Source organism: Nomascus leucogenys, chromosome 6, assembly GCF_006542625.1.
Source record: "Nomascus leucogenys isolate Asia chromosome 6, Asia_NLE_v1, whole genome shotgun sequence".
Taxonomy (NCBI): Eukaryota; Metazoa; Chordata; class Mammalia; order Primates; family Hylobatidae; genus Nomascus; species Nomascus leucogenys.
In genome coordinates, this window is record NC_044386.1 from 61,291,565 (window position 1) to 61,315,645 (window position 24,081).

Sequence of the window (24,081 nt, forward strand, 5' to 3'; positions counted from 1 at the left end):
AAGCAGACAGAGCTTTAGCATCTCAGGTGGGTCAGAAGAGCTACGATGGCCCCAGCCCTCAGGGCCTGTGCTGTCCCAGAGGGCAGATTCAGAGCTGCTGTGTCCTTGAGTTTCACTCTTGAACCGAAGGAATGCTCAGGGGCACCACTGGCCAGCCTGAGACACTGGTCTGATAGGAAGGCAAATGAGAAGAGAAGGATGGAAGGAAGGAGCAGAAGGAAGTCGGTGCATTGGAAATCACGGAGGGCTGCCAGTGCCCTTCACAGAGGCTAGGTTTGGTTTCTGTATCTCCCTACATGTAGCAGGAGTGCAAGGTCACTCTGACCAGCTCAGACATGCACTTTTGGCCAAGCCTCTGGGTAAAATAATATACCTCTTTTTGGCTTAGTGCCTCTTGCTGGACATCTATCAATTTCGGGGGGACTGTGCTACTGGCCAACCTTGACTCCCCACTCTTTCCCTTTTCCCTCTTTGTCCTTTGGAGACAGTATTTTTCTATTCTAGCAACCACAGCCCTCAATATGGCTGGTTCATTCTGTTTCAGGTACCTTCTGAGGGAGCTAAGGAAAGAATGGATGGGAAAAAGGTACAAGGAGACTTCAGGCTGTATTGGGCTGAAGGTCCCAGCTCCTCTGAACTTAAATCTAAGTTTACAACCCAGAGAGCAGCTCGGTGGTCAGAGCACTGCTGAGCCCTACTGCCCCTGGTGGGTCAGGGTTGTTGCAGGACTGGCTCCCTCTCACTGCTCTCTGGACTCATCATTTTTATCTTTCCTAAAACTCAGGCTTGGTCAAGTCACTCATCTGCAATAAAATCTTCGCCACCTCCCCTTTACAAAATACAGATTCTTCAGTCTGGCATTCCAGGGACACCTCTTCAGTCTGACCTGAACCCACCTGCCCATGCCCACCGTTCCTAAATCTCAGTGTGCACCCAATGATCCAGTCACCAAGCCTCCCTCTGCTCCCTGCACAGGTAAGCTCTCCAGCTCAGCACTTCAGTCTGCTACCCTTAGGCCTGGGCTATTCTTTTTTATTTTATTTTAGTTTTATTTTTTTGAGACGGAGTCTCATTGTCGCCCAGGCTGGAGTGTGGTGGCGCTATCTCGGCCCACTGCAACCTTCGCCTCCTGGGTTCAAGCAATTCTCCTACCTCAGCCTCCCAAGTAGCTGGGATTACAGGCATGCGCCACCACGCCCGGCTGATTTTTGTATTTTAGTAGAGACAGGGTTTCGCAGTGTTGGCCAGGCTGGTCCCCAACTACTGAGCTCAAGTGAACCACCCGGCTCGGCCTCCCAAAATGTTGGGATTACAGGCGTGAGCCACATGCATCTGGTTTTCCTTATTGAAAAATATTTCCCATTCAATTTAAAAGCTGTCTCCCTGAGGCCTTCTCCAGCCTTTGTATTCTGAATTTTTCTGCATTCCTCAATAGTCATTATCCTTGGAATGAATACAATTCCAATGACTTTTCAGTATTTTCAGGGCTACCTCTCCTAGTAGACTGTAAGCTCCTTGGGGGCAGACGCCAGGTTTCTGGCACTCAGCCCAATATCTGGCACAGAGTAGGTGCTCGGTAAGTGTCTGTGAAGTAGCCCATAGACTCCCTTGCGCGGTCTGCAGGACATGCTGCTCTCCTGGCGGCACCAGCGCAGTCTCTAAACGCTGCCATATGCGAGATATGTGTCAACCGCTCAAGCAGCTCCGGCCTTCTTGAGCGCTGCTCTTCTCAACCAGGTGCTTATTTTGCCAGTGCCCACGCCCAGTCAAGAAGAGGACCTAAGGGCTCCTCTGGATGTGTTTGTTTCAAACACACCTTCAGCTTTGGGGCTGCAGTTTTCTTCTGACCTGCTCGGCAGGCGGGAGGGAGCTTTCCTCTGAGGCTGGGATCCCATAGGGACCCGCACCCTGCACCCTGCACCCACTGGACGCACCAGCCTCATCAAAAAACTCCCCGCCTCCTTCCCCCCTCCCTTTCTGGACGCGCAGCAATTATTCTGCCCATTCCCGTGAAAAAGAAGACAAAAGTTACTTTGGCGCCCCCTCTCCCACACCTAATACAGAGGATTCAGGGACTCTCTGGCGCTTCCAGAGCCTGTGTTGGGGACAGAATCCGCGCTGGCGACGGCGCTCCAACTGCGCTTCTGGCGACGGTCGGAATTTTGCTTGGCCCCTTGCAATGTTTCCATGGGAAGGTTCGTACATTCGTGACCGTCCCTGGCAGCGGCCCAGCCCGGGACTTGGCGCTTCACTCGCCATTGGCCAGTCCTCGGCGTGACGCGAAGGGGGGGCGGGGCCTCATCAGCTGTTTGCGGGATGCCCCGAGCGGGCGTATTTTGGAAACAATACCGCACCGTGCGGAGTGGCCTCCTCCAGCCCCGGCCTGTGCCCGCAGCCGCCGCCGCCCCTGCCTGCGCCTCCCGCCTCCTGCCGCAGCCCGGTGAGCGCCCGGGTGGCGGCCAGGGGCCGGGCGGAGTTGGATCGCAGCTCCTTGGGGAAGTGGGGAGCGGAGTCGCGCTGCGCACGGGGGCCCGGGAAGGGTTTGGGCTGCGGACGTCTGGGGTGACCATGAAGAACTGGGGCGCTGGGGTGAGGGAACGGGGTGCAGAACGCACAGTTGGGTGCGCTGCTCCAAGAGGGAACTTGGGGGTAACATTTGGGACTCGAAGGAGTTGGGTCCAGGTAGGCAGGGGAACCTGGGGTGCACTGCTGAGCAGACCTGGGCGCCCGAGAACGGCCCAGCCTCTGGGTCTGACTTTGGGGTAGGACAGGAGTTGTGGGGCATCCTGCCTCCCTGCGGAGTCTGAAGGCTCCTCTCCTTAACAGCTGGGCTTTTTCCCTCCTTCCCAATCGAGTCTGGGCGTCAAGCCCCCGAGTGTTCGTCACGCTGGACCCTGGCGCGGAGCCCTGGCATCAGAACTCGGAGGCCGAGACTCTCTCCTGGAGTCACCCAGGTCTGGGGTGTGTGTGTGTGTGTGTGTGTGTGTGTGTGTGTGTTCCTAGTCACTGTCGAGGATCTGGTTGTCTGACTACTGCCTTCTCCTAAGAGGAGAAGGAGTCTAAGTTCAGCATCCCTCTTCCAGCCCTTAGGAGTTGGGATGGCTGCAGCTGGGCTTGAGTTTCTTTGCTAGGAATAAAGCATTCCCTGGCCCTGTTTTCAGGAAGTGCCCTCCTCCCACCACTCTGGACATCACCTCTCAAGCTCAGGAGAAAAGCTTCACCCTCTCTTAGTTTACCCTTGACCTTGGCCACCCCTCCAGAGGCGCCCACCTACAGGCAAGCCACCTACAGTTTGTGGAGCGTGAGAGGGGTCCCTGGGGCTTGCAGAGCCACACCTTCTTGCTGCACCTCCCCCACTGTCCAGTCCAGGCAAAGGTCGAACTTTGGGGCTTTGCTGGGAGGGGGAGGGGAAGGTGATAGGCTTCAAAGGAAAAACCAAGACAATGACTAATGCTTGTGATTGGCTTTGAGGGCCCCTTCTTAGGTCGAGATTGCCAGCCTGAGAAGAGGAGGTTGGAGAGCTGGAGAGGAGCCCCTGCCAGGTGACTGGCGGGACAGCACTTGGTCCTTTCATCAGGAAATTTTGTTTCCTGTTGTTAATAAGCTGGAGTGCACCCTCCCACCCCCCTCCCCATACACACACACACATACACACACACACTTGGGAAACACTGTTCAAAGACACCACATGGCTGCTTGCCATCCTAGCAGGCATCTCCTCATTCTCCAGGGAAGAGGGCACAGACAGGACCATAGACAGCTCAGGGACAGGGATGGGATGGGACTAAGGCAGGGACCAAGCAAGCACCTCACAGAGAGCTTGCATTTGGCAAAGGCAGGATTCTGAATTGTACTGAGATTCTTTTAGCTACTTCACCAATCCATAGACCATTTGGCTTGTTCTTCAAAGGCAAGAGACTGGGGGACAGAACCCCCAGGAATCTCTAATTGAATCTGACAAGAATGAAATTCATCTCTTTTTATCCTTAGCTGTTCAGGTGGTTGCTGCTTCTGGCTGCTGCAGGGGCCCTAAGCGGTTCCTGGTATGTGTAGGGAGCTGGGTTGGAAGCTTAAGATGCTGAGTAGCTCCAAGCTCAGACTTTCAAGAGCCATCAGGCAGAGCAAGAGGAACTTCTTTATCACCAAGAAACTCATATCAATAACCTGAGTAGTATAGGCAGTGAGTGAGGTCACAGGGAGAGGGCTGAATTTCACTTCCTTCTGTAAGACCAGTTGCACCAGTCTCAGGTTCAGAGCTGGCAGGAGCGGGAGGCTGTGGAATCAGGGATTTGAAGTCGTGGAGACTAGTGAGGAGACTTAGTTGGGAGAGGCTGGACCTACCCTCTAGGCCAAACTTTGGTGGGCAGACAGCTCAACTCTGCTCAAAGAGAGCCGAGACAGCAGCTGCAATGACTAGCTTGGGTCTTTATCCCCTCTCCCAGGACACATTCTTACCACACTGCAGAGCCTGTTTGTTGTGTTGTGCAAGCAAGGGGTGGAGATTAGAGTAGATGGGCAGCAGGGCGGAGCTTAGAGGTTTGGAGGGAACCTGGCTGCCCTAGGATTGCTGGCTTTTGTTTTTGCTGCTGAGCCTGGAGCTCAACTCAGACAGAGATAAGAGTTTCCTTGGGACAATGACTCTGTATGTGTGTGTGTGTGTGTGTGTGTGTGTGTGTGTGTGTGTGTGTTGTGAACACTGTATGTATAGCCAGTCACAGCACCCTTGACAGCAACTTACACAGGCTAGTCTTGTTTATATTTTCCCAGGTACCATGCATGCATATAGCTGCTGATTCTACTCCTGCTATTGCTCACAACCCTGAGAGCCAAACTTTGTGACCGGCCTAGGTCAGAAAACGTAATCAAGAAAAAGGGTGGTTCCAGGCGGGCCCAGGGAAGAGGTGTGGAGAGCCCCTGAACATTCAGGCAGTCCACATTTGAGGAGTGAATGTCACCCTTAGCAGTGCTTTATTACCAGGGTTGTATGTCATCAGTATGTGGCCCGGCCACCTCAAATAAGAAGGGGGAGCATGGAAAGAAGAAGGGAAGGGGAGTCCTTCCAGGTATGGCCCTGGTGGGGCAGCAGCCCAGATGCCTGCGTTGCCCCCTCACAGGAGAGATGGAGCCATCTCAGTGTGTGGAGGAGCTAGAGGATGATGTGTTCCAACCAGAGGATGGGGAGCCGGGCACCCAACCCGGGAGCTTGCTCTCTGCTGACCTGTTTGCCCAGAGCCTACTGGACTGCCCCCTCAGCCGACTTCAGCTCTTCCCTCTCACCCACTGCTGTGGCCCTGGCCTTCGACCCACCAGCCAGGAAGACAAAGCTACCCAGACCCTCAGCCCAGCCTCCCCCAGCCAAGGTGTCATGCTGCCTTGTGGGGTGACTGAGGAACCCCAGCGACTCTTTTATGGTGAGTGTTCTCAGCCTCAAGACTCCTCCCATAGAGACTGGGGGAAAAGAGGGGACTTTCCCTCCCCAAACCTGCCCTTTGCTGTTTCCTTCCCCAAAGTGATCAGCGGGGCTGTTGATTCCTTGACTTCCACCTGCTGCCTCTCGGCTTGTTAGTGCTCCTCACCTGTGCCTCAGACCCCCCCAAAGGGCAAATTGTCCCCTCCTGGAGGGATCCTTGGGTCCATGGTATCTCCTTTTACATCTTGTGCCCCTTGAGTGGCCTGGCCTTTAGTGTCCTAGCAGTGACTTGCGTACTATAAAGTGGCTCCTGTTGCCCTGGAGAAGGCTGGAGGATCTGTGACTGGCTGTTGACAATGAAGGGAAAAACCCAGCCGGTTCTGGGAGGGAGGGTTCCCAGAGGCAGAAGGTGGCCCCCAGTTGCCACTTGGGACTTTCTGTGCGTGAAAGGGGAACTGGAGAAAGAGGTTGGGCCTGCCTGGGCCCAGTGCCAGCAGAGGGGATGCTTCCAAGGCTAAGACAAGACCCCTTCATTTGTGGGCTTAAATAGTTTGTTTTATGAGAAATATGTCCTCCTCTGGCAAAAGGGCAGGGTTAGACAGTCTGTTTTCTTCTATTAGCACTGCAGCTTATGGAGGGAGGGTAAAGTCAAGGAGGCTGGCTTACTGTGTCTGACGAGCAGATTGAGGAGACACTGCAGTTACTCCCAGAGGGAACTGCTCTTTCGGGCAGTTCTGGCAAAGCAGTTCTGGCAGGAGTCTGAGAAGTTGGATAAGGCGGGCAGGCGGGGAAGAGGGAAAGGAGCGAGGAGTCCGGCGGACTGGCGCCCCTAGCGGTGGGTCTAACGCGTGCACCGGGTAAGTGTGGAGCGCTGGTCTAGAGGTCTTGCCTGGGGCTGTCTCCAGAGAGCAACTTGGCAGCTCTGTGCGTCTCAGGAGTTTTCTCTCCCTCTTTTTGTGCTGCTGCCCAGGAGCTTCGGGAGACCAGCCTTTCTCTACTGCACTAAAAAAGTGAAGACACTTTTTGATTTTTTCTTTCTCTGCCTCTTACTTTGCTCAACCCAGAAACTGGAGAGCTACCTCCAGTGCTTTTCCAGAGAAAAGCTTCAACCTGCTACTATGTGAATAACCAACTGTGGTCAAGGGTAGCTTGATAAATAAGTATGGAAGGCTGGCATGTTCGCCTCCACACGTTACCACCTGCCCTTTGTCATGGCACTGTCAGTGAATGGAGAAGCAAAGAGAAGGCTGGGGCCACTCTTTCTGTTCTGCAACTTTTATGCACTTGGGCAGCAGGCTGTCCAAGCTTGGCAGAGTGCTCCGATAGAGGCGGGCTGGCTCCTATCCTTTCTCACATGAGGATTTACCCTCAGCCTCCAATCTTGGCCAGGTCAGGCAGGCGTAGGGAGGCTGGAGCAGTTGTGGAGAATGCTGAGATGTGGGTCCTCTATCTTTGCAGGCAATGCTGGCTACCGGCTTCCTCTCCCTGCCAGTTTCCCGGCAGTCTTGCCCATCGGGGAGCAGCCCCCCGAAGGGCAGTGGCAACATCGAGCAGAGGTACAGATTGCCCGAAAGCTTCAGTGCATTGCAGACCAGTTCCACCGGCTTCATGTGCAGCAAGTAGGCACGGGGGTTTAGGGGAGGAGGGTTGAGTCTGCTGGGGCTTGGGGGCCAAGGCCTGCCTCTCTCCTCTTGTCAGCAACTCTGTCTCTGCCAGACCTCAAGGATATTGTCCCAGAGTTTTGGTTATGGCGGTTCCCATGGGCAGGAGGGGCCTAACTGGCTGAGCATCTTGCCCTCATCTCTGAGCTCCACATTGGTTAACTGCCCACTCTCAACTCATGTTCCATAAGAGCCCTCTCGGGAGAAGCTACAGTCTGGGAATAGGATGGCTTTCTGCAGCTCTGCTTGACAACCTGTCTCTTCTTATGGCCGTGGCTGGGGGGTTGCCCCTCACAGACCTAAGAGGAAGATTTTCAGGGTGCTGCAATGAAACTGGGCAGTTGGGGGGTGCCTGGCTAAGGTACAGTGGGAACCGGGTAACCAGGCCAAGGGATGGGGCCTGAGTTGGGGAAAGTGGTGGAACCGGTTGAAACCTGACACTTTCCAGCTGGGGAGGCCGCTCCTCACTGTCTCTGTGTGGGAACCAGGGTCTGGGACTCCAGAGAGTGTACCTCGGAGAGGCTCCTCAGACCGGCGGCCAGCCGGGCGCTCAGCCGGGTGCTTGGCCGGCAGCCTGGCACCAGCCCCGCCAGGGCGGAGCATCGCGTGTCAGCCGAGCATGTGGCAGAGTCCATCAACAAAGGCGGCGGCTGGCAGGCTCGTGCTGGAGGAGCCCTCTGTGCCATGGACTGGAGGTTGCCCTCCCTGTTCCAGCAGCCGCTGTCTGGGCTGGGCCCCCAGGCACTTAACCCTTCCTCGTCAGGGTTTCTGGATGGCTGCCAAGGCTGGGAGAGGAGCCTGAGGCTGCATCCGTGCTGATACAGCCACAGCTGAAGCACAGGCATGCCACCTGGAAGCGAACACATTCTGTACTTCTGGGACTGTGTCCCCAGCCCAGCTGGCTCTGAATGTGTGTTTGTGTGTCTGACTGTGAGGAAATCAAGGGAATAAATAGCTTGACCATGACGGGGCAGACTCCGAGGTTAGATGGGTAGCTTCAGGTGGCTGGAGGAGAGCTATTGGTAATAATAGGTTGACTTAAGGGTCAAACCATTACCAGTGCCAGGGGAAGGGGAATTGACCTTGGGTTTCCTAAGAACAGGACATTGTGGGTTAGATATGGTTAGTGCCCTCTGCCAAGGAGTTCTAAGGACAGTTTGGGGCCAGGCCTGGCCCTGGTAAGTCCTCCCAGTCCCTTAGTGATCAGGAAGGGAGGGTGGCCCTATGCTTAGATAATAGACTTAGGCTCCAGTTCTTATTCTCTCCTTTGATTATTTGGTGGAAACTTGGCTTAGAGTTTCCCCTTCAGTCCCTGTGTGGACTCACTCTGATTCTTGTTTTCAGTTTCTTGGCCTCCTTCCTGCCCATTCACTCCACCGTGGTTGTACAGGCCTATGGCTGAGCCCACCTCACAGCTTCCAGTCCTGGTACTGGAGAGGATGGGAGGACACAGTGGCTGTGGCTCTCCTAGACTCATCTAGAGGGCTACGTGGAAGGCAGCTTGCTTCATTTGCAATAATCTGATCTCTCTCACCAGTTATTCCCCAGAATATTCCCCCATCCACTGGTGAGCCTCTATAGGCTTGGGAATAGGCTGGGAGCCCTCCCCGGCACAAGACCAGATACAGTCCTGGGGACCCTCCTAACTTGGTCCTAAACAGGAGGAGGAGGAGGCCCTTATCCCAAGGTCTGGCCCTGCTTTTTGTTTTGTTTTGTTTTGTTTTGAGGCAGAATTTGGCTTTCGCCCAGGCTGGAGTGAAATGGCACGATCTCGGGTCACTGCAACCTCCACTCCCCCTGGTTCAAGTGATTTTCCTGCCTCAGCCTCCCGAGTAGCTGGGATTATAGGCGCCCACCACCACACCCGGCTAATTTTTGTACTTTTAGTGGAGACGGGGTTTCGCCATGTCAGCCAAGCTGGTCTCGAACTCCTGACCTCAGATGATCCACCTGCCTCGGCCTCCCAAAGTGCTGGGACTATAGGTGTGAGCCACTGTGCCCGGCCTTGCCCTGCTTTTTGCTGGTTGGCATCACTTCTCCCAGTTCAGAGCTGCCTCTTTGCGGGCACAGGTTAGTTTTAGACAAGGTGTTATGCCTTTAGCCAGAGCCACCCAAGCTGGGGAGAAGGAAAAGTGGAGGTGCAAGGCATGAGAGTCTCCTCTGCGTTGCACCTTACTCCACACTGGCTCCCAGGTTCCCTGTACCCCTACCCTCCTGCCAGCTACCTACTTCTTCTTACTTGCAAGGGTAAGAGGCTGGCCAGTGAGCCCTTTCTAGCTCAAAGAGCTGGTTTTCCCAAATTTTCCAGTACAAAGAGCCAGGCTTTTTGTCTTCTTGAACAGTTCTCCCCAGAGTCTTCTTGCTTTTAACCCCCTCCTTCCCACTGACCCTACTTATAGACCTTCACCAGGAACTCAACCTGCAGGAAGGGCTAAGGTGATGGCTTCAGGCAGGTGGAACACTGGTACTCCTGGAACGTTTCAGCAGCTGGTTTTAAGAAGTGAGTCATTTTCTAAGCTTGATTCTTATATAAACTACAGTCTAAGATTTCATATCTAGAAAGTACTGTTGTCACTCCTACATTCTTATCCTTTATCTTCTTTCCCCATTCCCTTCCCTCATTTTTGCAGGCAAAGAAACTGAGGTAGTGGGAAGGAGGTTATTTAGGATTTAGTTTCTAGGCTTTGAGTTCAGAGTCAGAAAGCCCAGGTTTGAATACCAGCTCTGCCACCTACTAGTTTTTGGGAAGTCACTTGACTTCACTGAGCCTATTTCCTCTTCTATGAATTAGTGCTAATACCACAGAATTTTACTGTGATAATTAAGTGAGAAAATACCTATGAGAGTTGGGGACATACAGTAGATGTTCTTTAATGCCTGTTTGTGTTTATGATCCTGATCAGCCCCTACGTTTGTTCTTGTTGGTTCACAATTCATTTCCCACTCCACCTGGCAGGGCACTCCCTGAGCAGAGCTGCTTCCCCTGAACTTCCCTCCACCTGCCTGGTCCAGAGAAATTAGTGTCCAGACTGATCATTTGTGGACCTTGGCCTTATCGATTTCTCTTCAGGGAATGATAGTCGTTCCCCATCATTGCGGGCTGGATTTAGAGAGCCAAGAAAAGCAACCCTAGAGGCAGATGGGGCTTGAGGAGGCCTGACCACCACCTTTCCCCTACATCTGGGATAGTGTCCTGGGGCCAGACAGTGGCCACTGGTCCATAGTCCTGTGGAGAGTGTGAACTCCCCCTTTTTATCCCTGGTTACAGACCCGAGTTATTCGTTTTTTTGCACCAGAACAACCTTCTCCCTTGGAGGTATGGAGCAGAGGGAGGGGGCGTGATGATGCCATGAAATCCCAATTGAGTGTATCGACCTGGCTCCAGATGCAACAGGTTCCAAGTTTCCCTGGGTGTCATTTTACGCGGGCCATCTGCACTTTCAGCACATTTCCCAAGAGCCTTGCTAGGTGGAGGACTAGCCTGGTTACCCGAGTTACCAGTTCAGGGTGACTCTTCCAGATCCACAGGCAAAAAACCGGCGGCAGAAGATCAGAGTCATCAGGGTGCTCCGCCTCAGCTCGTTGTGTCTCCAAAGCAGCAAGAGAGTTGGAGGCAGAGTGAGTGGAGGTAAAAACCTTTCCGAACCTCACCACACATCCCACCTTTCTTTGGCTGGGGCAGGAGTGGAGGTTCCCCTGTTTGCTCCTCTGTGAGCTGACAAACTGTGGCAGGGACCCCCGATGGTCTGCTGATAATGACTTATCTTGACGGTGGTGCTGTGGTGCTTCTGTGTCCAGCTTCTGCGTGGAAGAGCGTGGTGCAGATGTACTTCCTCCTTGAGCCCTTGGGCTGCCCTGGCCAGAAGGTCTGAGCCCCAGCTTTCCTGTCCTTGTGCCATGGCCTCCTTCAGCATGAGCCTAAGGAGGGGCGGGAAGTGGTATCCCCTCCCCTTGGGAGAGTCTTCTGTCCCAATGGCCCATTATGACATTTGGGGATATTTCTGGGCAATGTTAAGAAGCCAAGAATCCTCAAAAATAGTAGTTACTGTAGACAGTCAAGTAAGTAAAGCTACAGGAGGGTTGGAATTCTTCATGTTGGAAATGGCTTTTTCACTTGGACCAGGAGTGGCTCCATTCAGAAAAGCTGGGTTTGGAAATCCCTGAGTAGTAATTAGATTTTTTGGCAAATGAAATCTGAGAAAACTTTCAGCTACTCAGTTGAAACCATCTTTAGCTGTAATATCACAAAAACGATCCTAGACTTGTAGGCAGATCTGTTAAAATCCCAGCTCTGCCACTTATAAGTTGTGTGTTCGTGGGCAAATCATTTAATCTCTCCAAGCCTTTTTTTTTTTTTTTTTTTTTTGGTGAGACAGAGTTTCACTCTTCTTGCCAAGCTGGAGCAGTGGTGCGATCTTGGCTCACTGCAACCTCCGCCTCTGGGTTCAAGTGATTCTCCTGCCTCAGCCTCCCGAGTAGCTGGAATTACAGGCATGCACCACCATGCCTGGCTAAGTTTTGTATTTTTAGTAGAGACGGGGTTTCTCCATGTTGGTCAGGCTTGTCTTGAACTCACGACCTCAGGTGATCCGCCCATCTCGGCCTCCCGAAGTGCTGGGATTACAGGCATGAGCCACCGCGCCCGGCTCAGCCTTGGTTTCTAATACTTACCTTGCCTAGTTGATGTGAAAGGCCTTTAGGAGTTGTGCTACAGATAACTATTAAGTCAGGGAGAGTTGAGTACTTTTAGAAATATGTTAAAAGGTGACTTTAGGATTTCGCTTGGACCTGACTTTGTAATTTGGGGAGCTCTTTTGGATGTTGTACCCGACTTGGTGTTTACATGGTTTATTCACTAGCAGCTTCTCTGCCTAGCAGACTGGATCGTTTGTTCAGGGAGCCCCTGATTGCTTCCTGACACTTTGGGATTCTCTAGTTATTAGTGAGTGGTTTTCTGGAACTTAAGCTGGCTAACTAGGTTGCTGAGGGTCTAGATGGGACAGCCCCGGGCAGGGGCCCCAGAGGTTTGCTATAGAGTGAGAAGGGTCCCTAGGAAGCCAGCCTCTGTCCCAGGAGTGGGAGGCCCACGTAGGACAGTGCCAGGGGAAGACTGAGGCTGGGGGAGGGACTGCGGAGAGCCAGTGTGCGTGAGAGCCGGGGCCGGGGCCGGGGCTGGGGCCTGTGTTTGCTGTGTGGCTGGCTCTGTTTATATCGCTCGCTATATTTAGCTTCTGAGTCATCAGCGTGGCAGACTAGAGGCTGAGTTCCCCACACACTCTGCACCTGACTGCTCCCTCTTCCAGGAGAGGGCCTTGTAGTTCCGGAGAGTTCATTCCCTCCCCACCAAGGCAGGCCATGCGATGGAAATTGGCTTTTTTTTTGGAAAGCGAGTGATGGGAGGAGGGGACTAAGGGAGACACAAAGAAAGAAGGTTAAAGAAAAATGTCTGATTTGCCTTTTGATCCATGTCTGGCAGCCAAGAGGTCATGTTCCATGACCAGAGCACACGATCAGTCCGTGTGTGAAGGTGACCGTTCCAACCTTCCTCCTTGCCTGGTTTGCCTTGACCTGGTCCCGGACAGGACATGAACAGTCAGCTGAAAAGACCCCAAGTTGATTTTCAGAACCTGGGGTTATTTTGCATAGCATAATACACACAACAGGCTTGTCCCCCCAACCCCCTCCCTCTCCCTTCTTTAACCAGGGCACACACCGTCGTGCCCTTCTGAGCTCTGAAGAAGTTGCCCAGTAGTTTGATGGAGCTGTTCTCAGCTTGAAGGAAACTGGGTAAGGGTTTCAGTAGTTTCTCCCTCCAGGCTGTGCAGGTGCAAAACAAGGGTCTGGGGACATGGATGGTGCAGCACAGCTCTGTCCCCCACCCGTACCCCTCCACCCCCAGTGGCTGGAGCCAGTGTCTTCCAGTTGTGTTAGAGGAAGCCTTGCCATCTTCCACTGAGAGCTGGCTGGCTTCCTACTGCTCTTTTTTCCTTAGAGAAGCAATGGGCGTGGCCATGGTGGCTTCAATGTCCTGTTAACACTGCTGGCTGGGCTGAGGAAGCTCTTGGCAATGAGTCTTTTTTTCCTTTCCCGTTTTGCCACGTTGCTCGTTCCTCGGGCCTCTGGGTCAGAAGCAGTCTGAGGCAGTGGGCCCACTGGGTCCAAGGGGTTGCCCTCTGGGTTTCAGAATCCTTGGCTTAGCCTGGCAGCCTAGAATCCTGAGCCCCATGGCCTGTGGCTGCTGTGGGCAGTCTCAAAGCAGAAAGTCAGGGATCTCCCAGGGACTTCATGAGTCTGCCGGGAAGCTGGTGCTCCCCAGGCAGGCCCTGTTGCAGAGCATATTGAGAGAAGTGCTCTGCAAACCCAGTGAATCCCAGATTTTCCTTGTGCTCCCCAGGGAAGGAGGAGCCTGCTCATTGCTGCCCCCAAGCCCAGTGCTTTATGTATATTTTTCTTATGTAATCACCACAGCAACCTTGTACTTTTAGACTCCTTTGTCACTGTGTTATAGGAAACTGAGGCTCAGAGAAGTGAGGTAACATGCCCAAGTCACACTGTCATTTGCTGAGCTAGGCGTCATACAGATTTGATGGATTCTGGAACCATGGTCCAATCGCCCCATACCTGCTGCCCAGCAATCACATTCCAGAAAACAAGGGTACAAGGGAGCACACATTTGCTGCCCCAACCCGCTCTGCCTCATGTGATACTTAGCTCGGTGTTTTTGCTCTTTTCCCCATTATATTGTAAAATGATTGAGAATCAAGTTTATAATATTTTAATCATCTTTGTATCCACATAACTCTTAGCTCAGTTGGGTGCTTGGTAGCTCAGTTGGTTGCTTGGTAGCTCAGTTAGGTGCTTGGTAGCTCAGTTGGGTGCTTGGTAGCTCAGTTGGGTGCTTCATTAAAATGTCCTTATTTCAACAGAAAACATCTTCCTAGCTTCCTTCAAGTGCAGTTTTTCAAAAGTCTCTCTTATCTCAATGTTCCTGTTCTCAACTGCCAGGCTCTTTCAGCCTTGGCCTGAGTAGGTTTAGAGAATGACAGGCAAAAGGGAAGAGGGAGGAAAACTTCACATCGTGGACTGTGTACCTTCCCCTAGAGTATAGACAATTCTGCATTTTGAAGAGATTGAGTGTGGTTTCAGATCACAGTCTGAAGTTATAATTTCAGACCTAAAGTTTTAGCTTTATTTCTGTTTGATCTTCAGTTAGCTCTGCCTCTGAAAGGGTTATTTTTTTCTGGTCCACAGCATCCTTACTAAATAGTTAATGATCTGGAAACAATGTCTTTAAACATACTAGGGGAGCAGATCAGTGGTGATTTGCTTTGAAAAGGTAATACTATTTTCATAATGTGAATAAACACACTGTAAAATTTTAGTGAAGGAACATAGCTTTGGAGTCAGAAGTCAGGGCCTCAAATAACACCCCTCCCAACTAACTTGGGATCACTTTTCTGAGCCATTGTTTCCGTCGCTCTAAAATGGGTTGATAATACCTGCTCTTCCTATTGTGAGGATCACATGAGAAGAAAGGAAAGTGCTCTGTTCTATATCTGAGATATTATAAGTTGCTCTCTGTTTGGTAAATTTGCATTTTGTGAGTTAGGTTCTTTTAGAGCTGCACAGGGCTTCGCTTTGCTTCTTCCTCTGATACTTTGGGGTGAATTAGCTCTAGCTGGAGCATCTGGAACACTGATGACACACAAAGCCCCCAGAGGGTATGAATTGGATCTGAAAGGGGGAAAGGCAGAGGGAGATTCTTATCCAGGGAGCGTAGGGAACACGCTTTGTGCTTAGGGCAGAGGCTGTGTGGGATGAAACGTAGTTTGATTTATGTAATCCAACCTTGTCAGACACCACAGCCAGCTCTTTAGAGGAAAAAAAAAAAAAAAAAAAGGGAGGCCTTTTACTAGTTGGGCCTCTCCCCAGGTGAGAGGCTGATACTATCACATAAAGTACATCTTTAGACCTGGCCAGACATCAGTTGTTCCTGGCCTCAGACAAGTGGGTTATCTTTCAGGGCTGACTCCTCTGTAGTTGGTCCAGCATGCCCTTGTTGAGTGCCTACTGTTTGCCTTCCATGTTCCCCATTACACAGGATGAGCAACTGTGCATTCAGGTGTAGGGTGTTGCACACAGTAGGGATTGAAACATTTGTCAGCCGACTGCCTTCATCCCCTGACCATGGCAAGAAAATGAGGCTGGGCCAAAGAAGCTGCACAGGGCTCTGACGCCTGCTTGTGCTGTCTTCATTGAAGAGAACACCGTGATCTACCATGTTAGGGCGCCTTCCCTGGGGGCATTCACCTCTGTTCATTCCCTCCATGCCTTGGCCCTGCCTTCTAAACCATGTGAGTCCGAGGGCTCTAGGGTGAGCTTCCCCTCCTCTGTATCCCAGACCCCACCCTTGGGTGACCCTGACTGTATTCTGGGAACTCCCATTCTGTGAGGGGTTCCCTAGCTGAGTCTAGGAGAGCAGGCCTGGTTCTGGGGATCTGCCCTCACTGATCTCAGATTGTGCGCTGGGTGCTGTGCCAGGTGCCTGAGGGTCAGAGGCCAAGTACGCTCATTCCTGGTTCCTCTCTCTTCCCCTTCTCCTCCACACCCTCTTGTGGAAGGACCCACGTTCTCTGGTGTTTTGGTGTCTTTGTGTTCTTCATCCTGTTCGGTGAAGGCCAACTTCCTTCCTCCTCACTGTTTCTCCCACTGGCCTCCCTTCAAGTCTTTTTTCTTTCCTTTCTAGTCAGGCCCTTTTGTTAAACTTTTAGGAAAGATTTTATTTATTGTTGTATTTTGTAATCAGGGCATTCTTTGATTCTCTTGGTTTCCTCATGGAAAAGGGTCTTGTGAGGGCTGCCCTGAGGCAGGAGAAGGCCATAGGGAGCCTGTGTGGTATCTGCTTGTAGCCAGAGAGGGCTCATGGGCCCATGGGTGGTTCCCAGGCCCTACACCCAGCTGACAGAATTCAGTTGTTGGAGCTCTGAGTTGTAATCCTGAAGGTAGTTGTGGATGACAAACTCCTTAGGGTTGGAGAGCACCTTTGCGGTTTCCAAAAGGCTGTGTCCTGGCTGCCACAGAACCACCTGGGCAGGATTGACCTCTGGCTTGGCCAGTGGGGTAAGACATTACTTTGGTGGGAAGAGATCGAAAGGGACTGAAGAAAACACCAACATATGCAGTGTTTTCTTCTAGGCTGGAGGATCATGAGTGACTTTATTTCCTCCTCTGTAATGTCTTGTATTTTCCAATATTTCTACAATTAACATGTATTGCTTTTATGATTAAAATATACAGTAAATGATTTCTGATCTCTAAAATGTCACCCAGGGAGCTTGTTCAGTATACAGATTCCTGGGACCCTTCCTTGAAAATCTGACCCAGTGGGTCTGGGAGAGGCCTGGAGACTCTGTACTTACAACAGCACCTCAGCTGGCTTAGTGACACAGTTGGGTTTAGAAACTGTTGATCTAGTACAATACCTGCATTTTCCTTATAAGCCAAGAGAGAACTCATGAGCAGGTTGATGGGAGATCCAACTCTAAAGTCAGGTCCTCTGATTCCTGGTCCCTGGGGATCCATGCACCATAGAGCCTTTCTTGCCAATTCATGAGCCTTAAGGACTGTCACACGCAGACGCATGGAAACTAGATCCTTCCCAAGGGCTGGCCTATGTACCCTGCCTCCTGCACCTAGGCCTGCCTGGGTCCCGTGCAAGACCTCAGCCTTCCTGTCTGAAAGCACTCTCTGGCCCACGGCTGCTTCTGAGTCCCCCAACGCTCCCAGATGATGGGAGTCTGTGCGTCATCTTCAGAGATCTCAAGTTGCCCAGGGAGTAGGTGGCCTCCATTAGTGGAATTTGGGAGAAACTGAGGCATACAGAGATGGGAATCACCTCAGCCCCAAATCATAGAATTCTCATCTGCTTTCCTTGGCCATTGAGCTGTTTTGAGATGATTTAGTGAAGGGGAAGCTAGAGGGTCTGCTTTGGTATAAAGAAAGGTAGTGGCACTCTGAGCACAGAGATAATGGGAAGGGACATAGCTCTAGGGCCAGATGGTCTAGGTTCAGTCCAGTCCCTGCCACTTAAACTAGCTATGTGGTCGCTAAGTAATGGGCATGATAATGTGCCTCAAAATCACCTGGGGAATCTTCTGATGCTGGGTCTGCATTTCCAGGCAGCTCTCTGATGATGCTGAGGCTGCTGGTCCATGGACCACCCTTTGAGAAGCAAGGATGCAGAACACACAGGACAGAGCCTGGCACCTCCCCACCCCCAACTGCCACCCTAGCCCATGTTACTATTATGGTGATGATTGTTCTTGCCACCGGTCTTCTCAGACAAGCACCTCAGGAGATCTGGAATTCCAGCAGACTGGCCTCTCCAGGGATGAGTCTGCTCCTGGATTCTCCTCTTGTTCGGCCACATGACCTCTGCACCTGTCTCGGGCAGCAGCTGGGGAGGGGAGGAGAGAGGGTCTTTGGCCCAGCTGCCGCAGGCCGGAGGCTTCGGGTTTGCAGCTGAGTCCATTTTCACGCTGTTTTACTCTAACCAGATTTTGTTAAGCCGGGTGTGTTTCCTCTTTTTACTCATCTTTGTTTACAAAACACGAGGAAGCCATCCATCTCCCCACCCTCTGTCTGCCAGGCCTCTTCTGTGGCACGCCCGATTTCCCTTCCCCTCTGAGCAGGAGCTGCGCCTCCAGCTTGCCGGGTTGTTTTCCAGGCTCTTCCACGGGGGAAGGAGGAATGCTGTTGCCATGGACGGGGGCATTCTGTGTTCACCTGGGTTGTCAGGCCCTGAGGCCAGCTGCCTGGATGCCTCTCTTTTTGTGGCCTAGGGCAGCATGAAGGGGAAGCCAGCAACCTGCACGGCAGCCCTGGGAAAGGTCAGGGAGGCCGGGGCTGGACAGAACCTGGAAGCTTTGGGAGTCCAGGCAACCTGGGCCCCCTTTCCAGCTGTGCTGCTGGCTTCCTCTCTCCTCTTCCCATCTGACCAGGAGTAGTTGCCTGGTGGGGGCTGGTGCTGTGGTTAAAGACAGTTTAAGAGAGGGCTCCAGCTCCCCCGGACACCTCATGTAAACTTGCTTGCTGATGGGGCCACTGAAGTAATCCAAGTCCAGCCCATGCTGGCTCCTTTCTGCACACTAGGTTTTTATTCCCCTGTCCACTGAGAACCCTGTGGAGAGGCCCCCGCCCAGTCCTCCTGCCCTGGCAGACAAAGAGAGAACAAAGACCGCCTCTTCCAGCACCCCCCAGTTTCCACCCCCCAGGCCTCTCCTGGGAAATGGTACCTGTGTGGGCAGGGCACCAGCCCCAATCTGGTGAGCCACTGACCCCTGAACTTTGCCCCTAGCTTCCCAGCCTGACAGTAAGACCTGGGATAACCTCCAGAGCATAGTATATATTCTTTGTTTTTGTTTTGTTTTCAAGTATGTTCTTGCTTAATGTTTAATTGGCTCCAGTCAGTAGGAGAGCGCTCCAAGAGGGATTATTTATGGCTTACTGTCAAGAGCATCTATAAAAAGGGCAGCACTGAGCTGGAGATGCTGGGGAGGGAGAGCGGGCGGGCGCACAAGAGTGTGTGTGTGTGTGAGAGTCTGTGTGTGTGCGTGTTTGCACTGGATGAAATCAGATTTTTGCTGCCTCAGCAGTGTGGTTTAAATTGAAGATTAACCCTTTGACCTTCACAGTGTCAAATCACTTGCAGATGGAGGCCCCCCCTTTCCCCTTGTTCTCTATGTTACTTTGGAGTTGGGGGAGAGAGGGGGGCACTTCTTCTCTTTCTGAAGCCAGTTTGTTGTTCATGCAGCTGAGGTTTGAGGGGCTCGGGAGCCAATCTGATTAAAAGCAGCACTTGGCTAAACTCTGGAAAATCCTGCAAGCAGGGGAAAAAGCTTAATCCTCTTGTGCATAGTGCATATAGAGCCTAGTCTTTTCTTTTTAATGTTAAAACTGTAATTGTTTTTGGAGAACTCAACTATCTCCTCTACATGGCAGTGTCTCTTTTTTCGCCTCCCCCTCCTCCCCGCTGTGAGCTGTACTGATAGGATTAAAGTGCCAGCCGTGAGACTTGGAGATCTGAACTTTTATTGGAAATGAGAGGGAGTCGTCTAAGGTTGTGTTTGGGAGTTATGTTGGTCTTTTTTTTTCTCCCTTCAGCACCAGCAGAACCGAAATCGCGTGTGGTGGCAGATCCTCCTCTTCCTGCACAACCTTGCTTTGAATGGAGAAGAGAACAGGAATGGGGCAGGCCCTAGGTGAGGCTGGGCTGCCCTCTTCACATGGGGCACCAGGAACACCGTCTGGAACAGGAAGGACATCGGGCAGGACTGACACTGTGTCTTGTGAAGTTGTTTTTTTGTTGTTATTTTGCGTTTTAATTTTTTTAAATTTCTCTCTGAGTGTACATACAACGTACTCAAGTGGGACCTTCTTTCTCTGTCAGGCCCTTGACCTGGAATGGGGGCCTTTGTCAAACACTGTTGAAGGAGAGGCTGACGTGTCTGTGATGGTGAGAATTCCCAAGGGCTCTGACAAGTAGATTCTTCGACTGAGGAATCTACCAGTTGTGGAAGATGATCCGTTAGTGATGTTCTCTGGGAAGTGGACTGTGGTTTATTCCAGAGGAACTCAGTTAAGAAATCGAGAGTGGATTAGACTCCCAGTTCCACCAAACTTATGAGTCTTCCATTGTGGATGGGGGCCATGATCCTGATGGTCACATTGCTTTAACCCAGCAGGGCCTCGGCCACCGGCTCTCCACTTGAGGATAGCAGCTTCACTAGGCTGGCCGGCCAGCTCCACAGCTGACTGGGTTCTTACTTCCCAGCCAGTACCTGCCCCATGGGCTCAAGGATTCCTGGCCAGCTCCTGTCACCTCCAGCAGACCTCAGGGAGGGTTGGGTTTCTCTAAGGACCCCTCAAACATGTCGCAAAATGAACCAAACTTCTGGCTAGGCCTCAAAACTGACTTGGTCCCACTTGGAGGCCCCAGGATTGGCCTGAGGTACAGAGCCATGCCACCACTGGCAGCCTGGGACCAGCTGGGTGTCAGCCACGGGATGAGCCGAATAGCCAGTCAGCGTGTTGCTGCCGGCAGCCGGTGCCTTTGTCAGCTCTTCTTTAAAAAGACCCCGCCGACAGACCACATTCCACCCCCAACATCAGCACTGAGGGACCTCGGGGGCAGGTTTGCAGTGGGGCTGGAAAATGTGGGGCCACCCCACCATAAGAGTCAGCCCTAGAGGACCCCAGACCCCTTGGTTTCCTTGGAAACAACATACCTCTTCCCCCTTATCCCCAATCCTTTTTCATACCTAGTGGGATACAGAAGAAGCCAGGACAGTGGCTTTGCCAGCTAAGTGACTTTTAGAGTAACAGATAATGATTAGAGTGGGGAACCGTCAAAGCTGGGTACACATTTCCTATCATCCTCCCGCTTCCAGCTAGGCCAGAAGGGCATGCTCTGGAACCCAGCAGGATCACAGCTGCCTCTGCATGTCTTCCCTTCTCTCCCTGCTGTGGCACTTATGGAGAGGATCTAAAGCAGCCGGTGTGGCAGCTCCCATGGCAGGCACAGGGAATCTGTTAACCAGACGCTAGAAACTAAATTATAACTTTTGCATATGTGAGAAAAGACAACATTGGTGCTAACAGTGAAGTAAGGCCCAAAGAAAAGATGGCTTCCCTGGACGAAGAAGACCTCAGGGCTACCCAAGGAAATAGGAGGAGTCCAGAGTAGACTCACAAATCTGAACAAGCCCAAGCTCTTCCAGTTCTGAAGAGAGAAGGTCTTCAGTACTATTGAAGGAGACATTGATCTTCTGGATGTACAGTTGTGCAGGTTGTTCACTGCACAAGGGCACCTGCAGAGAGAGCTAATGGAGGCTGGAATTCAGCTTGTGTTCTGCTCACTAAGCTGTGTGCCCTGGTGTGGGGCTACTTCTCCCAAGAAGAAGGGGTGCCTTTCCTAATTTGCAAAGGTGCCATATGGGCTCACAGCACCCTGGAGGAGAAGGGCCTCAAACTGTGTGTGTAAGCCTTTGTTTTGTTCTGCTCAGATATTCTGGATATTACCTCTTCTTGGTCAGAATTCTATTCTCAGGGTGTGTACCATGATTTGTCTGCTAAGAAGACGGGTTCCTGCTATGCAGAGAAGGAGCCAGGGACCAGCGTGAAGACTGGCTCTGGGACACACTGACCATTGTGAAATTCAGCCTTCCCTGTGGGTCTCCATACCATTTTATGATGTGTATGGGACATATGTTGTTTTCCCCTCTCTAGATCAAGGTGGTGACAGGCAGGCTGCTGCCGTATGCTTCAGTGGCACACACCAAAAAACCGGGATTATTTACAGCAGCCAACTATTCACCCCTTTTGGCAGACTCTCCACCTGAGCTCAGTGAGAGAGAAAATGATTTAGATCTTGGTGCTGAGGCAAGGCCATCAGCTTCAGAGACCTTGCCAGGCCCAGGCTGGGTGCCCTGTGGCCTGAGAACTGAGCCCAGGCTTTGACAAACCCACCTCAACATCAAGCCTGGGGCAGGTGGAAGGTGGTCTGACTGCACTGTCTCCATCTTATGCAAAGCCAGGAACTCACTCACTGTCTTAAGTGAGCCAGGGCAAAATTTACACCCCTCACTTTTCCCTCTGCCTTCTTCCCCACCAACAAAACCCAGGAGGTAGCTGGCAGAGTAGCTGTCAGGAAGGAGAAAGGTTCTTTCTGGCTGGTTGTTTTTAATTGGCTTAGTGATCTAAACTGGCCCCTTCCTCCTCTGCCTGGTGAGTTGGCCTAAACATTCCTCAAGTCTAGCCTCAGGAGACCTGCCCCTCCCCGCCACCTCCACCCCCTCAGACTCCATCCCCCACCCCCAGGAGCCTGGCTGTCTCTAGCGAGGGGTGGAGAATCAGATTTAGAGGGAGGGAGAGTCTGACCTGGATCCTGACCTGTAACCAGCTGAAGACGGTGGAGGCTTTGTGGCTTGCTGAGGGTGGGGGTTGGGAGAGGGACTGGAAACCTTCCTCCTCGGCAAAGAAATGCCTGGGAGGAAGGGAAGCCTGATATTCAGGATCAAAACAGCCCTTCTAATTCACAACCCCAAAGCAGGGGTTTCTAGAAGTTGGTCGACAGATCTGGTGAGGGAACTCCCCAGGCCAGACGCTGGACTCCTGCAGTGAGGGTGGAGGACTCAGCCTGGCCTCTGCCTGGCCTGTTTCAAAGTCTGGGCCACTGGAGAGCTGCTCCCTGGCAGCCTTCTCTTGCTCAATCCGAGGTGGAAAAAGATCACCTCCCAGTGACCTCCCTCAGCTCCCAGGGGAGTAGGTCTGTGTCCAAAGCTATGTGGCAGGCTTGTTTCAAGGGCCCAGAGGGGCCCAGCTGACCTGTCTCACTGCTCCTGGCAGCCCAGCCCCATCGGCAGGTGGCCCCTGCCTGGGGGTTGTTCGGGACAGTTCAGCCAGGGCCTCCCAGGAAGAGTGCTGTGGAGCCACGGTGACTGTCCTGGGCAGCAAGGAGCATGCTACCCCAGTGAGCACTTCTTTTTGAGGGACTTGATGGGGAGGTGGGGTAGGGAGAAGGGACATGGCAGAAGCGGGAAGACTTTGGTCACCATGGCTCTGCAGGCCTTCTGCAAATCAGTGCTGGCCTGGGCTGGAAACAGCTCTCTGTGTGAAGGTGAGGACTCTTGGAAGCAGGCCATCCTGGCCAGACACCCTAGCAGGAAGGGGCTCACCTGTCACCCTTAGGCAGCCTGAGGGCTGGTGGGGACTTTTGAGTCTTGAGGGGATAGGGGAAAAAGCTGAGCTCATAGGTGCCCAGCCAGCCTCCCACCTAAAGGTGCTCAGAGCCCCACTGCCCCTCTCTCTGTGCAGGTGGCCAGTGCCCCTCCCTGCTCTGGGAGCATTGCTAGCCTTCTACCCCATCCCTGGATCCACAGGGGCTATCAGGGGGAGACCCAGTGAGAATGTAGCATTTTGTTCATCCCCAGGGTAGCTGCCCTGGGGTCTGGGCACTCTGCCTCCGGGAGAGAGGAAGAAGAAAGGGGCCCCATTTTTAAAAAAACTGTACAGAGCCTTTGGCTTTATGTGTCTATGTTCTTCACATGCATATGTGTGTATGTGTGTATATCTTTCCCCCATCAATTGGTACAATTTTTAATAAAATCATTTAAAGCAAATCTGGTCTTTTATTTTTCAAGGTGTGGTAAAAATGCAAGGAGATCAGTTAGGAAATTAAAGGCTTCTAGCTTTCTCAGCTGCCAGCCTGAGTGACCCGGAGGTGCTCAGCTTTTGCCGTGACTTCCTTTCCCCTCTTGGAGTTGAGAAGAGTGATTCCGACCACACGGTAGGCAGCACAGCAGAGGCCCTGTGAGGGGGAAAGATGCAGGCTTTGGACCCGGTTCCCTCCTCCTCCAGCTGAATGATCTTGGGCAAGTTATGTCACCTCTTTGAGCCGTCAGTTCTTCCACGTGTGAAATACGACTGTGCCTGCCTTGCAGGATTAAAGGGAATGTGTCAAAAGGGCTTGTCCGCCGCTGGGACCCAGTGATGGAAAGGACCCCAGCAGCCCCTCCTGCACACACTCCCCTACCCCTCCGTTCTATCAAGGTAGCCCCTCAGGAGGCAAGCTAGTTGTAGGAGGACTTCCTGGCTTGCATTTCTTTGTGGATTAACAATGTGTCCGATTCAAAGCGGTGATTTAAAGCTCTTGACAGAGTTCTGAAAATCCTTGGGAAAAACTACTCCTGATCCTATCAGCAGTAAGTTATGAACTGAGGGGCCAACCCACCCTGCATCTGTTGGGCTGTCCTTGGTTTAGGAGGTTGTCAGCTCTCAGATCTAGCCTTGGCCTCCAGTTCCGACCCTCATAGGGGGTTGGAGGTTGGCGTGACATTGGATCTTTTGTCCAACCTCTCTGTCTTATGGGTGAGTAAACTGAGGCCCAGAAAGGGGATATAATTTTCTATTTGGTCTCTTTAAATAGCTGAGTCAGTCTTGAGGGGGGGCTCA

The 24,081-nt window shown here is 52.3% G+C and overlaps 1 protein-coding gene across 3 annotated transcripts; it reads left to right on the plus strand.

Annotated features, from left to right (window-relative positions):
* The first annotated feature begins 2,339 nt into the window (after positions 1-2,339).
* BMF (Bcl2 modifying factor) lies at positions 2,340-23,249 on the plus strand. Of its 3 annotated transcripts, XM_030814326.1 has the most exons (5): positions 2,340-2,440; positions 2,827-2,954; positions 5,115-5,411; positions 6,869-7,029; positions 19,234-23,249. In XM_030814326.1, exons 3-5 carry the CDS (start codon positions 5,120-5,122, stop codon positions 19,333-19,335), a joined length of 555 nt encoding a protein of 184 aa, XP_030670186.1. In that variant the 5' UTR covers positions 2,340-2,440; positions 2,827-2,954; positions 5,115-5,119; the 3' UTR covers positions 19,336-23,249. The 3 variants fall into 3 exon arrangements, with proteins under 3 accessions (XP_030670186.1, XP_030670188.1, XP_030670187.1); XM_030814328.1 differs by lacking the exons at positions 2,340-2,440; positions 2,827-2,954 and adding an exon at positions 4,784-4,848; XM_030814327.1 differs by lacking the exons at positions 2,340-2,440; positions 2,827-2,954 and adding an exon at positions 4,790-4,901.
* The last annotated feature ends 832 nt before the right edge of the window (positions 23,250-24,081 follow it).

Coding starts and splice junctions, on each gene's coding strand:
- BMF (XM_030814326.1), top strand. CDS start 5,120: ATGGAGCCATCTCAGTGTGTGGAGGAGCTAGAGGATGATGTGTTCCAA. Junction 5,412..6,868: donor ACCCCAGCGACTCTTTTATG/GTGAGTGTTCTC, acceptor CTATCTTTGCAG/GCAATGCTGGCTACCGGCTT. Junction 7,030..19,233: donor ACCGGCTTCATGTGCAGCAA/GTAGGCACGGGG, acceptor TTCTCCCTTCAG/CACCAGCAGAACCGAAATCG.